The sequence below is a fragment of the Gadus chalcogrammus genome, chromosome 15, assembly GCF_026213295.1.
Source record: "Gadus chalcogrammus isolate NIFS_2021 chromosome 15, NIFS_Gcha_1.0, whole genome shotgun sequence".
In the NCBI taxonomy this organism is placed as follows: domain Eukaryota; kingdom Metazoa; phylum Chordata; class Actinopteri; order Gadiformes; family Gadidae; genus Gadus; species Gadus chalcogrammus.
The window spans coordinates 23,072,705-23,091,018 of record NC_079426.1 but is presented as its reverse complement, the minus strand read 5'-3'; the positions used below and the strand labels follow the sequence as shown (position 1 = coordinate 23,091,018).

At 43.3% G+C, this 18,314-nt stretch overlaps 1 protein-coding gene across 2 annotated transcripts in view; it reads left to right on the top strand.

The window, feature by feature from the left end:
* Positions 1 to 18,314, top strand: part of camkmt (calmodulin-lysine N-methyltransferase) — a 146,587-nt gene that overhangs the window by 1,855 nt on the left and 126,418 nt on the right. For both annotated transcript variants that reach the window (XM_056609864.1, XM_056609865.1), the window contains exons 2-3: positions 7,076 to 7,245; positions 7,458 to 7,522. In XM_056609864.1, coding sequence (XP_056465839.1) covers positions 7,076 to 7,245; positions 7,458 to 7,522 — 235 coding nt within the window. The remainder of the gene's footprint in view (positions 1 to 7,075; positions 7,246 to 7,457; positions 7,523 to 18,314) is intronic.

The window sequence follows — 18,314 nt, the reverse complement described above, 5'->3', positions numbered from 1 at the left end:
AACGCCAGGCTTTGTCGACTCCTTTCTGACATTGTCCTTATAAAAGGATGATTTATTTCATAAATTATTTTATGTTGCTCCACGTTCGACAATCAGTCTCTCGTCCTCCATGTTGCCGACCCTCTGAGACCCTTTGATTGATTGACTGCTGACCTGTGCCGTGTTCCGATATCCATACTTCCATGAGTACACTTAAACGAAGTACACTATCCGCACTTACTAAGTGCGCTAATTTTCAGACGTCAGTGTTGTTCCAAATCGAATACTCCGTGATGCACTAACCGGAAATTACGATCACGACTGCTGTCACACTAAATCTGTACCGGCTGCCAAATTTGTACCGGGCGCGTCATCCATACGTAATCCATTCCAAACCTGCCTGTCAGCAGATGATCGCGTCGTCCGTTACCGGTTTCAAAATACATTTGCGCTCATGTTGCCAAAGACGAAATAACATAATACAGTTAACGGATCGCTAGATAATGTAATGTTTTGTTGGGTTCCTTAATAAACACACGATGTATCTTGGAACAGACATCAACATGCAGCGCGCCAATCCAACTGCGCATGCTCCGTGTGACGGTCTAATAACTGATGTTGATATCAGTAGGCCTACAGATAACACTTGTTTTTACTTTATATTTGTATTGTATTTAATTGTTTAATCAAATTTAGCAAGTAAACTGAGTGTTTAAAGCAGGTCAAGGACGAAATAGCACAATACAGATAACGGATCGCTAGATAGAAGGTTCGCGAATGTTCACGTCATTCGACGCGATCGTCCGTTGCCAGGCAACGGACGAAGCGATCATCTGTTGCCAGGCAGATTTGGAGTGGATTACGTATGGATGACGCGCCCGGTACAAATTTGGCAGCCGGTACAAATTTGGCATGACAGTGCCACCGGTCATGTCGAAGTTGTGATAGGCTACATGAGCTGAGTATTGTGTTTTATTTTGAAAATTGACCGGATGCTCTATGGCTTCTACTTTTTCACTTCCTGCCCGGCTCGATCTGCTCTGTTGAAATTGACGTGGTTCAGCAACGGCTCGCGTCAAAAATAGAAGTGCTACGGAACGGCACGGCGTGCTGCTCCTTGGACGCTGCTGAGATGTACCGCAGCGCGCCCGGTGGAAATGGGTTCATTGATTAGAGTGGCAGCGATCAGCAGCGATGACCGCGGCACAACCGTTCCGCGGTGCTTACGTCCCCGGTGGAATTTATAAATGAGGAAGACAACAAATTCCACAAATTCCCTCCCTGTTTCCACAACTTTGTCGTGCTCTCTGCACGACAAAGTGGCGGAAACAGGGAGGGAATTTGCCTACGCATCTTTCACCGGTGTGGGTATCGGATTTGACTCGGCTGCCAGATCGACTCGGGGTCCTAGATGCACAATAATGACGCACTTCCTGTAAACACTGTCTTTTAAATGTGCATGCGCGTTTCATTCATTCCCATGTTATTCCCAAGTATTACCAATCTCCTTTTGTTTTCTAATCTATGAATAATAATCGAATGTACAAATTATTGTTGCCTAGACTTGGGTTATATATAAAAGAAGAATCGGTTAACACCATTCACTGAACGGGGCAAACCTGTCTCGCGGTGTGAGAAGGCAGAAGCGCGATATGCCCTTTCTAACTCTCCGGTCAAATTGTCAGATTGAAATTTGCTAATAATTTGTCTAAATAATAGTCTGCTAACAGCGCCCCCTCCTATCGATGCCGTAAGTATACGACGAGATGCCCTCTCTGCAGGGGCGGCCCCAGCACATTTGGCGCTCTAGGCGAGCTTCACTCCTAGCGCTCCCCCCCCTAACCAAACGCCTTATAGTACTAGCATGTTCTGACGAAACCAAGGAGGTAGGTTCCCCTTCCGTTTTCGATTTTTGGCTCATTTTACCCTAATGTTAGATTTTTTTTTTTTAATGTCAAAATATTGGTTGGAGATATAGAAGGGGCACAAAAATATGCGCCAGGAGGGAAAAATCTTTTTTTTTTGGGCGCATTATTTTGCGCTCCTCCTCTAGATGGCGCTCTAGGCGGCCGCCTAACCCGCCTGTAGGGAAGGCCGCCCCTGCCTCTCTGTGATGACAGCTCTCCGTGGCTATGGAGGATTGCATTTCTCCACGGCCGTCAAGGTCCTCATATGCGATATGAACGACATTTATCCAGAGTGGGCCAAGCACGAAAAAAAATGCCTGTGTGATCCTGTCTCTATTGTTTTGTGTGATTTGATTCACTCACACATGCGTACGCACACTGCCATTCTCGCGCACACACATATGCTACTCGTAACACTATGCCCCGTTATTGCGACGTTCATGTTAGACGTTCATGTTTTTCCCCATCTATTGAAAGTTAGGCTATTAAACATGTTGCATTCTATACGGCCTGATTATGTCATTATTTAAGCTGCATAGTCTAATAAGAAGCGCTAATAAGGATATTTGACTAAACCAACCAAACAGTTCAGGGTTTTTGCCTACCAGCAAAAAGCATCCTCCAACTGCAATCTTTGGTTATTTCTTTATTAATTAAGCTATACTTTAATAGTATTCTTTCTGTTCTCCCTGTTCAAATCTGTTCAGTGTTCCAAATTATTTGTTATTAAATGTTACATTAAGTTAATTGGTATATAAGTGTTGTTTGAATAAAATGCTTTTTAAATTCAAAAAAATCGTGGGATGCATCGAACCGTGGGTCAAAAATCGTGATACAAACCGAATCGTGAGTTTGTGTATCGTAACAGCCCTAGGATAGAATTTGTGCACCTGTAACACAGACTTGGAAATTTCTTCCTTGCTAATTTCAAGGGAGTTTTTTCTTGCCCTTGTGGGGGCTTGGGTAAAGGGGGGTGTCATAAATATTTGGCCTGTTAAGCCATTTGAGACTGTAATGGTGATTAAAGGCTATACAAATAAAATTGAAATGAATTGAAATGTACTGTTGTTGTTTTTTTTTGTTTACTGTTTTCCGGGTGTAACGGTACACAAAAATCTCGGTTCGGTACGCACTTCGGTTTTGAGGTCACTGTTCGGTTCATTTTCGGTATAGTAAGAAAACAAAATGCTAAGATATAAATGTGCTAGGTTTTCATAACACACTTTGGTGCTTTTAAAAATAGGAACATTAGACAATACAAAGCTAGAATTCTACTTGAAAAAATACAAATACAAGATTCTGAAATGTAGAAATAAAAATAAATAACATTGGCTCAGACTGTTTCTTTAAAAAATATATTTTCTCCATGGGCAAAATTGAACAATTGCAACACTAAACAGTTTCAAGTTGTTGCTCAGATTAACTTTTACTCATGCACTATATAGTGCACTTAAAATACCCAAAATTTGACATACGTTGTACCCTACATGTTACTCCCGTATACCACAATGCAATGCGGTCGTGTTTTTCCGGAGGAGAAGGAGAGTCTCCGTCTTTCGTTTAGAAATGGCAACTATTTATTTGGGATTTAACATAAAATATTTAACATTCAAAATTAATTTTAAAAAACTTGGACAAACCCCTTGTTGTTGGGTTTACGAATGCACAACTTTTGTGCATGTTCTCAGATTATGAAACAAGGGTGTGTGAATGTGTTTTACACCAACTGCGCTGCAATGATTTTATCAAAAGTGTCAAGTGCATGACTCTTTGAAGTTTTGATGCACAGGATAGGATTTGTGCACCTGTAACACAGACTTGGGAAGTCGTAGAGACTATTTAGTGTTTACAATTGTAGAAAAATATTTACGACATCAAATGTACTGTTACACATTTGTATTAGGAGTATTAGGGCCACACGTGAAGAAAAAAAATATTTTTGCCGTGACGAGATTAAAATCGACACGTCGACTTTAAAGTCAACATGTCGACATTAAACTCGAAATGTCGAGAATAAAGTTGAAATGTCAGGTCGACTTCAATCTCAACGTGTCGACTTTAAACTCGAAATGTTGAGAATAAAGTTGAAACATCATATCGACTTAAATCTCGACGTGTCCATTTTCCGTTCCTCTGTCAGCACGCAGACGCTCCGGGCATCCTCCCAAGCGTGCAGCGGATGAAAACGAAGTTGTCATCCCCTGTAGTAGTGCGGCATTGCCATCAGTGGTTGCATTGACGGTTTTAGTCACTATATTGTTTGGATGGAGGCCTATACCACAAACATGACCCCAGGGTTATTGCCGACTACTTCGTGTCATCCGCTGCACGCTTGGGAGGATTTTAAATTGAAATTACTCCTTTTTCTAATTTAAAAAAGACAAATTGGTGTCAAACCCTATAAAAGACAGCTGTGAGATGTGTTTGAAATGTAGTTCAATCAATGGCTTATCTTGCGTTATTGGAAGACTTAGCATACCATGCTCTCCGCAGGGACCGCGTCTTCAAAGATCGCTCTGATCTGCTTGGTGATCAATGAGATCGATGGGCTGTGGGCTGTGATTCGCGACCCAACTGAATTAACTGCATCAGTAACTTTTTCCCATGCAGCAAGCTTTCTTTTATTTGTAATGTCTCCTGCACTAAGTGAGCCAAAAAGTAACTTGGTTTAATTCAACCTAGTTTATGAGCGTTTCAATTTTAGTGTTGGAGAAGTTTATTTTCTTCACTCTCTTTGCCATTTTAACCGTGAGGGAAAAAATACATTCACATGGTTGATAAAGGGATGCGTTGTGACCTCATCCTCATCTTCAAACCGCTTATCCGGGGTCGAGTCGCAGGGGAAGCAGCTCCAGCAGGGGGCCCCAGACTTCCCTTTCCTTGGTAAAGGAAGGGAAGTATTTGACCATATATGGTTAATTGGAGGTGTTTCTAAATGCAAATGGCCTGAGCGTGCGCGAGCGTGGTAGTTAAGACCAGGTGGGATTTTTCAAGATTGGTTACTGCGTTCCTTGCTCAAATTTGATAAATACAGATTATTTTTTTTCCTTAAGTACATCCTAAATTTCATTCTTAAGAGAGAATTTAGAGCCACAGTTGATAAATGAGGCCCCGGGATATCACAGCCATCGCTGAGTGCGCTCGTGCCAGCCGTGTGGTTTGATTGAATTGACCCCCCGGCCCCACTACATAAAATGCATTAGAATGCAATTTGCTGCAATGTCCAGTTTTCCTAATGTTATCTGAGCTATTGACTGCACACTTGCTATAAAAGCACAGACTGATACGTTTTGGGTTGAGTAAAACCGTTATCTAGAGTGGTTTTCCAACAATATTTTACAGCCTACAATTCTCATGCAGGAGATAGTGAGTATCCCCTGACGAACTGGCTCCTCACTCCCTTCCCCAACCCACAAACCGAAGCTTAGCATCGTAATAATGCTGTTCATGAGCGAGGCCGGGTAGTGGTTGAGCGCGCCATTTGAAATCTCGATGGAGTTGCCTTGATAAGTCCGAAGGAATCCTTTTATATACACTTGAAAAGGTTTGCCATACTATCTGGGCATGTGCAGTTTTGCACAACATAGACCAGAGGAACGGAATTCCTGCACCTGCTCCCATATTGCCAGACAAGATGGATGCGCACACAGAGAACGAGGAGCATGCTCCTAGAGAGGTTGTATTGGGCGAACACGTGATGCAGTGTTTATTGATGGCAGGTAAGACACATTATATACTTTTATATACCTTTACAATGCACAAATGTCAGACAATACTCATATTGCGCACTTCGGCAGTTCATTTACCAATGGCTTCTATTGTTTCTTTCTGTGACTGCAGCACAACATCAATAAGGACACGGGCCGAGGTCACTGAGCCGCAAACTGAGCCTGGCGGAGTGGAGCGATCACTGGAACCTGGGAGAGACTGGGGGACGTTGCTGAGGCCCAGCGCAGTGGCACTGGACCCACTGTAGCCTGGAAAAGTCGGGGGACGCCGCTGAGGCTGGTGCATGGAAGGATGCTGGCATTCGGCGCACATTTCTTGTGGGACTTCTTGCTTTCATCTACCACAAATGAAAAAAAATAATAAAGTCAATTTAAATTTAATTTTGGTCTCCTTTTTCGTTTATAATGAAGGGTATTGGCTTTAATACAGCTTCTCCATCTCGCTTTCCTGCGGTTGTTTCCCCCTCATCCTCGGACACAATTCCAGAAAGCAACTTTTCCCCTATGATGCCAGCAACCCTTTCGTCCAGGGACGATGCCGGGGGCTTCCCGTGCCCACTTCCAGTTATGTGTATACTATGCCGGTATTCTGAGATTCGGTTTTTGAGATTCAAGATACTTCTTGAAATTACCTTGGGGTAGAACTTACCTCGGTTACAACAACTGCCATGCAAGGTTTTTATTTTAGTTGGATACCCCTGTGCTGAGGCTTCGAAACAAAATATTCTTCCTGTTCTTTACTTCGGTAAGAGGCACTTCTATTTCACAGTTTATAAATATTGCTTTTTTTTTGGGCGTAGGCGTAGCCATTTTCCCGTTTATTGATAGGTCAGCAAAGGCTCCCTATATACTAGGAATATTCATTGATAAATTAGCATTGACCTTTTAAGGACTATTATGGGACGATCTTGGGAGGAGCTGGGCCCTCGTGCTCGCTCGTACATGCACGCAAAATTGAGTGCACGTTGGTATTTATAAGGAGAGTGCCTACAGGTGTGCGCCGCACGGTTTTATAGATCTGAATATTTTTGTGCATACTTAGATTCTGAGGTTTGGGCATACGCAATGTTTTAGGGAGGGTTTTACGCAGATTTTTATAAATTAGGTATTGTCTCTTCTGTTGATTAACAATGACTCAGTCATAATATTACAACAGTAATAATGTCACAGAGTAATGTAACAGTGTATTGTAAAACTGTTAAAATCTGTGTATGTAGCAGTGGAAGAATGTAAAGCAAAAGGAATATGGAATGTTGTGCTTTATTTCCATTGCATACGTGATCTCAACATGCTCCGATCTGAACCAAATAATTTGGTAATGTTTGTATCATGTGGGCTTCTGAAAGGGCACCGGGCTAAAACATTAAGGGGATTCTTCTATCTGTACAGTCCAACAACCATATACTTGTAGATATACTTATTTATTTTCCATTCTCTCTTCCCATTCTCAATTCCTGTCAGGTTTTGCATCAGAAGCAGGTGGACAGTCCAGGGGTCAAGCAGGTATCTGTCCGAAGATTTGCAACCTTTGACCTTTTCACCAGGTCAAGAGTCGTGCCCTCTTGCCCTTCAGATGACCAGTGGGTGCAGTACCGAAGTGTCTCTCTACCAGAGTATAGTGCCTTGCTCAGGTGTGTGACTACAGACGCCTATGCACGTATGCATGCACGTGCACGCCCATTTGAAGGGAACCTGTTGCTAGTTTGAAAAGTTGTACAATAACCATGTGTACCATGGTCCATGTGTACATGTGTTCAACAAATGTCTCAAGCTAGCAGAGTGATTTAAAAAAAAAACTTCATTGGCTTACTTGTATAATCTGATGTGTTTCTGTGCTGTTTAGAGATAACCTGGGACCCCTCAGAGTAAATGAAGTGCTCAATAGTTTCGACAACACCGGCAATGTCTGTGAGTACTTTTCCCCTTTTCTAATGTGTCTGTGTTTTGTGCACTAACTACACAGTCGTTAAGCCTCGTACCAGCTCAGGTTTGGTTTTGACCTGCGATCCGTTCTTATATTGCATTTCCTCTCGTTTTCAACCCAATTTCAAGTGGCTCTCCACTCTGATGTCAATAAAGGCATGCAAAGCACATACAATTTATTCAAGACAAATACAATGAAATGTGATTAACAATAATTACTCCAAAAAATATATATACGATTTGATATTAGATAGGACTATTGGACTGAATGAATGCAAGTTTAAGAATAAACTTGATTAATCCGGCTCACGCCAAAGCTACATTTTCATTTCTCTGAATGACAATGCTGACAGCCAATGTGAATCGCTTCTTGAGATCCTTCCAAACGCTGCACGAATTAACTTGCTCTGTGTATCAGACGCTCAGAACTGGTTGAATGAAAGGAATAGGCAGAGGCTGACAATCGTGGTTCGATTCATCACTCAACTTGGACATAATGTGATTCCAACAAGAGTTATGTATAATACTGCGGTACTATTACTTCTGGATGACCGCCAGAGGAAGTGTTTCACATCGGATTAATCCTCCTCGCGAATGCATAGTGGAGTGTCAACAAGTTCACCTGTGACCCCCAGTGCCAGCGTGCCAAACGTATATAATCACATGGGATTCTGGGCACGCTTCCAATGGAATCTCCTTCCACGTGACAGAGAACTCAAACAGTCATCCAGAAGTAATGGACCTATAGTTACGTAAGTAGCTCTCGTTCTAACTCTCTATGTCTTTCAATGTCACAAACTTCATGATTGCCCATGGTAGAGGGTCCCCAAAGAACAGTCTTTATTCCTATATGCCTCTGATATCAGTCACATGCAACAGTCTCTGCTAAGACAGTGCAGATTCCTTCTAACACACACCATAATAGGCCAATTACTGATCGGTTTGGCTAATGCTGTTAACATACACTTCCAGTGCTCAGTCTGGAAAGGATAGCCTTACTTGCAGCCTCTGTCGAGTGATGGGTTAAACACAGCCAATTCAATGACTTGTTTCACATGGAACCAAGTCTTTTAACAAAGCATTTATAGTCACTGATCTGACAGGGCTATCACTTTCATTGGTCCCCCAAGGTAAACAAAATGTACAGAGCGTCTGAACACAGTCAGTGCTTGCACTGATAACATGATTGATGTTTGTGGACTCAGAAGTTTAGCTTTTTTACATACATTTTTATATGCCAAAAGGGGCATAAAGCACTACCCCTGAACCACTAGCTTCCTAATGAAGGCGTGCCTGGCTAGTAGAGCAGGACCAGAGTACTCAGTTTGCCAAAGTTGGCCACAGAGAGCTAGTCTTGGCAGAAAAGTTCTAGCTCTGCCTTTTCCAGGGTTTAAACAGAGTTCAGCAGAGCCTTTGTAAACCATTTTGTAATTCTCAGGGTGCATAAAGTGTTTTGCTTGGGACCTTTCTGCTGTGTCCCCGCCACAAGGCAGGAAACAATAGTATGTTACCACATGGTCAGGTTACCAACACAATGGGTGGGAGGAGATGGCAGCCGCTTATTATCTAGTAATGAGTTCAAGAAGCACAATGTAATAGGCACACAGTAACGCCACTGAGTCAAAGAGTTTCCACTTATTGGCGTTCTGCACCTGGTTCGAATCTGCTCTAGAGTTATGCATAGCCTCATCACGTTATCTCTCAGGAGAGGCTCTGGCCTTTCAGATGACAAGTGCACATTGGTAGGCTCTCCAGCTCCGCATGCCAGGTGCAGCCTTCTCATTGTGAACGGAAGTCCTGCCTTCTGGGGATGCACCTTATACTGCTGTGATGAGCTTGTGGAGGACTGGTAACCATGGCATTTCAGTCCTGTGTGACATGCATGCTAGCTAGGTACAACCAACAGGAGGCTGAGGTTTGGGTCAGGTTGGTAAGGGCACTGAGGGGACACCTTGGTCTGTTCCTGTGCCACTTTGGATCCTGGTGGAAACCATTCATCCGCACCTGGAGGGGACTAGTGCTGAGGTTGCAGTCAAATGCCAGCAAGTTGGAGCAGGAGTGTGTATTGTATAGGGCGGCCTCTCTTAACTTGCAGGAGCAGAAGAATATCTCATTCCACCCATCGTTTAGCAAGGGAGGCTCTCATCTATAAGAGTATAAGATCACCCTAATGAGGAATGTTTCCTGGTCTCGTGCTTGGGCTTAAATCATTGTTCTAGGTAAGATAGCTTCTGTTCCTACAAGGGGTGGAGAGAGGTACAGTGACCTGAGGTTCACCCCTGAATTGGTGGTCCCAGGTCTCATCACGTCCTATTGTTCAGAAACAATGCAGACCACTGGCTTGACTGTACTCCTGAACGCTATCCAAGCTTTCTGTTGAGTTGGGGTGAAAGGCTCTTGAATCTACTCCTCACAGAAGCTACAGGATGCCTTGGTAGCCCTGGCCTCATCATCCTGCTGTCATCCTGGCTTCCGGCCCGTCCTGCTGAAGCTGTGTTACACCTGATGGTGGGGCCTCAACGTGTTGCCCCTCTAGTTGTGGCAGTCTGGATGCTTTTAGGGCTGCTTGTAAGTAGCAGCAATTCCTTGAATTTTAATCCGATAGACATGCCCCCATTGGCACCATCCTCAGCCATCAATGTGGCCATGCAGTGGCTTTAAAGTATGCAGTAAACAGCTAAAGCTGCAGCAGTAGGATTCTTTGCTGTTTGAATTTGCTGTTTGGTAACAAATCTTAACCTAGACACATTGACGCACAGTCTGCTGTTAGTGATTTTCATTTACCAGTGTAACAGCAGTGCAGAGATATTCCATTTGCCCATTTCACAATAAGGCTTTGTATTTGTTCCTTCCACTATGTTTATCAAAAAAAGATTCATTTTCCAACCAGCTAGTACTACTAGCTAGCAGACTGATGTTATTTCTCCTGACAGCTGTCTGTTCGAGTGGCAAGTCGTTATATGGCTTAATCCTATCAAGTTTACCCTTGTAAACACACTGAGTGCGTCAATGTTTCCACGTTAAGGAATGTTTTGGAGCTAAAATCAATTACAATTTAAAAAAACAAATCGACCCTACTGCCTGCATGGAGTGGATTCATGGCATTCTGAATACAGTGGTGCTAAAAGAGGAAATCAGCTACCAATTCATATTTTGAACACTAATTAACAAGGAGAGAAAATAACAGCACTCTGCTTATTCGAATTACTATCATAACCATTGTCCTTATTCATAAAGAATGCAGGACAGCGGCATGCCAATGAGCCAATATAAGGAACATTTGCTGTAGACCTACAGAATAAAAGTATTAAAACCCAAGCTGCAAAATAGGGTAACCCTGAGGGCGAGGAATCGAGGATGCATTCTTCCAAGGAGAGTGAGCTTACACATTTAGAAACAAAAAAAAGTTCAGGAAATGAAACCAGTCCCACACTTTATTAAGGGAACACAAGTGTACAAAGTATATCAAAACATTAGTTCACAAAGAGTTCAATCTGAGAATCCAAGAATAATGTAGGGATGGGAGCAAACTTAAAGCATGTGCAAAACATTACAATAACTACTACTTTTCAGAGTCACTTCCTCAAATAATAAACACATCCTGGGAACCAGAACATTCCCAAGCAATTCAAGTTGTATCAAACCCTTAGCTCTCAGAGCTAGTGGAGCTAATACACAGCTAAGTACGGTTAGCTTTACGTTGGGGAAAAAACCTTCATGAGCTAAAGCAATGAGAATCATTCAGACTACAATGGGATCCGAGCCCCTACTGCCCCATAAAGGATGTGACAACTAAGCCCACCTATTGACCAATGATTGGCGAAACCCCTGAACGTTTGGTAGCAGCAGCTGATTATCAGAACCACTACCTGGAGCGGAAACACTCACGGAGCAGCTGCTTGTTCTGAGGATTAGCATCAGGGTGAACAGGATGCGCCGTACCTTACTTGGTACAAATGTTTAACGCAACACTGCCTTCCTGGAGAGGGTGCTCACTGCAGAGCCAATGGACGGAGCTTGACCTAGTCCAGCTCCACCTCTCGGTCCAGCAGCACCCCTGGCACAGGTCCACCCCCTCCGCAACTCAATCACAAGCACAAGTTTAGGCAGCATCTAGTTCTAGCCACAGAGGGCGAGCTCGGTCTGAGCAGCGGTTGACTGCAGTGTCCGAGAGAGTGTTGGGCTTCTCAGACACTTCTAGGCCTTTCCGCCAATGATCTCTTGATACTAGGGATGGGCACACACGAGTAGTAAATTGCAAACTCGAGTGATCGAATGAATTCCTCGAGGATCAATCGAGGAATAAAACAAATCTATTTTTAGAATGCAACGCATCTGCAGCAGGAATTGGCCTAATGATGAACGGCAATATTACCAACCAAACATGTAATGCTTATTCTCAATCAAAACAGTCAAGAGTTATCAGAGTATTCATTATTTATTTTGGCAAACGTTCAAAACACATTTTCCTTGCAAAAATAGATATGCGTCTCACAATTTAAATCACGTCGAACAAAGGCCTGTAACGTGTTTTTTTTTAAAAAACGACACAAGTAGCCTAACCATTGCAAATAATTTAAAGCTGCAAATAAAACGGCAGCAAATGAACTAAAAAAAATACTCAGCGTTGTGATCTTCTATACACGGCCGGGAATCAGCTGCGTCTTGCGGCGGTGCTGCGGCCGGGTCTGCTTTCCCGAACTCACCGTTGTGTTTCAGGAGCAGATGTTTCCGCGTAGTACTTGTAGTACTCTGGTAGCTCAATTTCGCTTGGCATATTTGACATTTCACCTTATGATCTCCTATTTCTGTAAAGTATTTCAATACTTCGCTGCGCTTTGCTGTAACCGTCATCCCTTAACCTTTTGAATTCTGGCGTAGTTTACCCAAGGCACGGCACGCGCCGCACAGAAATTTGATACATTTCATTAGCTTTGTGCACGGCACGCGCCAGTGGTGCCACACAGAAAATGTATGCATTTGCTTCAGAAAACTTGTCTGTGTCTGTATATGCAAACTCGAGTTTGCCTGTCCACCAACCGAGTTCATTTGTAACGAGGAGTACTCGTGTAATCGATACCTCACGCCCATCCCTACTTGATACCCATAGGAGATTATAGTCCGGAGGTGATCCGGAGCTGCCCTTTCACACATGCAACACACTACCGGAGATAAGACGCATCAGACATTGGACACATTAGAGATACTGGATATACTCAGTGTATTCTAGGCGGGGGGTTGCGCCTGGGGAGCGCGTTTAGGAGGCAGGATGAAATGCTGAGTCTTTTGCGGTGTTATCCATACTGCATTTAAGAGTGGAAAGCAGAAGTTCAAACGCAACTTTTGAATGCAGAATAGAGGCAAAGAAGAGGAGAATACAGGCGAAGAGAAATGTAAGAAGCAGCAACACACAGGTCTCCTGGTTTTTCTTGTCGTTCCCCAGCTCTCCGATTCCCAAACTTTACATTAGGGGCCTGGCCGAGTAATCTCAGGGTAAACTCAGGGTAATCTCTGGCTAAACTCTGGCAGCCTGGATTCTGACTTTTGCGTACACACATACAGCTCCACAGAGTATTATTAAATTATAGGGTCATTAAAGCATAACGCGATGGGGTGTATGGATTTGCGGATGTGTGGAGCTCGTTCTGGACAGCTGTAGATTTAGATAATCGCTCATGAGAGAGGGGTAGGCTTCCCGGACTCCTATAGTATAGCGCTATTTTGGTTAATCTCTGCGTCCGAGTGAGGGTCAACCTTGTCAATTTAACACCACAGTGTGTGGCCTATTTCATATAGTGCGTAGCTCATTATAACGCTCATACCCATAACTTGGTTGATTGGCTAGTAGGGATGGGAATCGAGAACCGGTTCTTGTTCAGAACCGGTTCTGAGTCAACCGATTCCTTGGAATCGTTAGCAAGCCTGCTTAACGATTCCGGTCGCGGTAAATGCGTCGTGACGTCACACACACGCTGCTTTGATTTGGTTCAGAACGCAGCAAACATGTCGCCGCCGAGGAAGAATCGCATTGTGCGTTCACACCAAACGCGACGGGGCGACAAGATCCCATACAAAGTGAACATAGAGACGCGTATAAGGGCGAGTTTTTCGCGGGAGAAAACCGATGACAAGTTTTTGTCGTGATGACAGCCAATCAGCGTTCAACAGCGTGATAACTGAGTGACATGTGTAACGTAACAGCCAATCCGCGTTCAGCCGTCAAACTCAGTGCAGCAGTCCGGGTGAACCGCGGAATGGAGGAGAAAGTGATTGTTGCAGTTTGCGACTCCCGGAGCTCTATATATAATAGTATATGATATATTATATACTATATTATAATTGTATATATAATATCACGGCCAACAGCTCTGTCGCCTCCGGATGGCCGTAGCGTGGGGAGCTCTCATAGGGATTGGGCTTCTCGGGGTTTGTTTACCGGCATTGCTATGGTTTCCGGTCTTATGTGTTCCAACGGTTTATTAGGTAGGCCCATCTAATAAATCTCTGTCTAATCAATGCTTCATTTTGTTTATGTCAGTTTAATTTTGTTACAAGTTGAATGCAAATGAGCACTGTTAGAATTCCAAAAGGCACAAGCTCTTACTTGGCTGTTTTCAGTCTGTGTTTTTAGTTGTATGGCACATAATGATGGCATTTGGGCTTAAAAAGCGAAACATATATTTTTTCTTCTAGACCAATTGATTTGAAAATGTACAATTTCCTAATACTAGAAGCACTTCTGATCAGATATTAAAGAGATGTAATGCAAACAAACACATTTATATTTTCTCACCCAATGAGAATCGATAAGGAATCGGATCGATAAGCAGAATCGGAATCGGAATCGGAATCGTGAAATTCTTATCAATTCCCATCCTTATTGGCTAGCGTAAAACCCAACAGCTGGACTCGGTCCAGAGAGGTGGAGCTGGAGGCTCCACCTCTCCACCTCCATGTGTCTCTGCAGTGAGCACCGCTAGCCCTCCTGTGGGTACTGCTTGTCCTCTCTCTCTTCAGCAGCTGTTTCACGCCTGACCAAGCTTGAGCGAACAATTGCTCACTTGACTGCAGGACAGTGATAACTTCTCGCTAACCAATAATCTGCATAAACATCTGATATTTGGTAGCAGAAGTCACAGAGAATGAAGGTGGTAAACAGCTTGAACGTTGACCCATTAACAATCCCCTGTTACCCGCAGAATCTCAGCAGAGCCACTCCCTGGAGCTACCTTTAGCAGCTACTTGCTCTGCTTCACGGATAAGTTGAGTGAGAGGAACAACATGTTGTTTAAACTAGCGACTGCAGCAACTGAAACAGATACCAATAACTACTTGGTATGAAGAAATAAACCCAAATCAGTGCTATCTGTGTAATTGAGAACATGCATACTAGTAATAGTCGAGGGGCGAAAAAGCTGAACACTAACCAGTTTTGTACAGCTTTACAGTGATTAGAATTGATTAGGCAGGGGGCTCTTATTCCCAACGTTAATGCAGTTTAGTGTTAGTTGTTACTGTTTATTGAGGTTGGTCAGACAAAGACTGTAGATGCTCCCTCTACCTGGGCCCACTTCTTCCTGTAACCTATGACCCTAACATATATCAGAATCAGAATCAGAATTACTTTTATTACATCTTATTATGCATACTTATCTAAATCCACAATATACAAATTCTTCGGGGCGGTTCTTCAACAGTCACAGCAGCAACAATACAATGTTAAGTAATAAGATAAGTAAAAATAAAAATATATAAAAATAAGTAGCAGAAGTGCTAGTGGTACCATCTATACAACCCTGTGCCTCTAATGAACACCAACCGTCCATAAATGGTACTACAAACTATATCCAAACAAATTACATGACGTGCCAACAATAAGCTGAAATGGCTCCTTCAATATATATATATATATATATATATATTAGAGCTGTCAGTTAAACACGTTATTAACGGCGTTAACGCAAACAAATTTAACGGCGTTAAAAATGTTATTGCGCGATTAACGCAATTATTTTATTTAAAAAAATAATAATATATATTTTTTTCTTTGGCTCAAAACAAAGAAGCAGTAGCCTGACTGCTATGTTCAAATGACATTTGTTCAAAGCAGTCGTTTAATTGCACTATAGGCTCTTTTTTTGTATCGTCCTGTTTTGATCAGTATATGCCAATGTTGTTATCAATAAAAAATCATTTGCACAAGGCAAGCCGATGCACTTCACCATTTTGATAAGAGAATTAAAATGAGAAGAATTATGGGACAAAAAAATCAAGGGATATTTAGAATAGAAAAATAATTTGCGATTAATCGTGAGTTAACTATGTCATTAATGCGATTAATCCCGATTAAATATTTTAATCGCTTGACAGCTCTAATATATATATATATATATATATATATATATATATATATATATATTATATGCAGTATGATAATCCCTGACAGGTTTACTTGTTAATTGGCTCTAGCTTAGTTTATAGCTTATTATTGATACTGAGACCCGGTAATCCTGTTATATTCACATGAACTCCCTCTTTATGGTGACTCAATGAATATGTTCAGAGTGTGGGTTTACCAGATGGTTCCAGAGGACTAGGGGTCAGGCCCTGCCTATATGTCGTACTGGGAGCCCTTAACTCAACTTGCCTGAACCCAAAATTATTTAGCATTTTCAAAATAATAATTTTAGAAACAAAAACCTTTATATTACTGAAGAGGAAATGAGTTCCTGTTATCTCTCCGTAACTTTATCCAAATGTTGTTCCCCCATCGTCCGGATGGGGGATCTACCCACTCCCCTGCCCTCCCAGCTGGGGGTGAGCACGGCCAGATGGGTAACTGTGTTTGAGACCTGGCTAGTGGATTATCACAGCCAGAGACGGAGGAGAGGGGGAAGGGGGCTGGGTAAGAGGGCAGGAATTAAAGAGCTAGGTGGCCGTGCTCGAGGTGGTGTATTGTTAATGGATGTCTTTGTATGGGTCTGTGCAGCCTGTGGATTCACAAACACAGGTTTGGTGTGTGTGTACTTGTGTTTTCAAATTTATAAGTAAATTTCTATGAGGTAGGAAGCCTCTTGCATGGAGCACTGCCCCCTGCTCTCTGCATGTCTCTCTGACTGCATGTCTCTGTGTCTCTCTGTCTGCATGTCTCTGTCTGCCTGTCTCTCTGACTGCATGTCTCTGTGTCTCTCTGTCTGCATGTCCCTGTCTGCCTGTCTCTCTGACTGCATGTCTCTGTGTCTGCCTGTCTCTCTGCCTGCATGTCTCTGTGTCTGCCTGTCTCTCTGACTGCATGTCTCTGTGTCTGCATGTCTCTCTGACTGCATGTCTCTGTGTCTGCCTGTCTCTCTGACTGCATGTCTCTGTGTCTGCCTGTCTCTCTGACTGCATGTCTCTCTGACTGCATGTCTCTCTGTCTGCATGTCTCTGTCTCTGACTGCATGTCTCTCTGTCTGTATGTCTTTGTGGCTGCATGTCTCTGTCCGTCTCAGTACGCTTTGTAGGGATATATGTTTGGCTCCAGTAAAGCGTGACATCAATTAGGATTGGTTGAGAGGATGCTTTGAAAGGCCCAGAGGTGACCCTGTCAGAGCCCCGGGGATATGTATGATGGAGGTAGGGGGGTGCAGAAAGAGAGACCCTCTCTTAACACACACACACACACACACACACACACACACACACACACACACACACACACACACACACACACACACACACACACACACACACACACACACACACACACACACACACACAGAGCAGGACCCCAGACAATCGCTCCCACTTCACCTTTTTGGACTATCTTGATAATCCTCTCCTCCCCTGATGTGTGGACAAACCCAAATCCTCTGAGTTTTTGTCTTCCTGAATAGCAGGCTAAAATGCCTGGCCAGATTAGCCTGCCTGCCCCCTCCAAAATGTGTGGCGGCAGTTGAAAAGACAACCCCCCCCATCCTTCCTCGTATCCCTTTCTCTCTCTCGTTCTCTCTTTCTCTCCCCCTCCCCTCAATCTATTGCGTTTGTGTACCTGGGCGGCACTTCTATTGGAACAGTGGGTTGTTTGTGAATGTGACAGCAAGCTGGAGTCAATGGTTTGACACTGGGGCCCGAGTCGCTGGAGGTGGAGTCACAATTAGGGTCCCTGAGAGAAGGGCTTTCAAAACGGTCGGGCACAGTGTACTGCCAGGTGGGTCGCTGGAGCATCCTGCTAATGAGAGCTCTTTGGGAAAAATGCAAGTAATGCAGTTAAGCAATTTGGTAGACGATGCAATCCCAATACTGATAATAATCACCCAGAGATTTTAGCTAAATAGAGTCGTTCTGATTAATGCAAACAAGGTATAATCTCCTGTCGCTGAATGGTTTTTATTGATCCTATGAAGTAATGGGACTGATGATTCATTACAGTATTTCAAGGTCAAATCATTCACTCTAAGTCGTAGAACAAGTTCTAAGTGAATGGCTAACAATCAGCTTTAGGAGGCAAAAAAATGAAATGGAAATCGTTTCATTACGCCCCATTACTTGAATCAATTCTGAGCAACAAACACAAGCATATGTCCTGAATGCATCTCAGGCCCTTTTCAGGTCTAGCCTTCTGAACCCTGGTCACTCTGAACTGTTCACCTCCTGGTCGTGTAGCTGACAGCGGGAGGAGGTCTTGTGAGTGCTGGGTTATCCCTAACCCTAACACTGTGGGTAAGAGGGCTGCTTTGTCTAGGTATTGTTTTGGGTTTGGAGAGGTGCTTATTTCCTGCTCAGCATCAGGATTTCT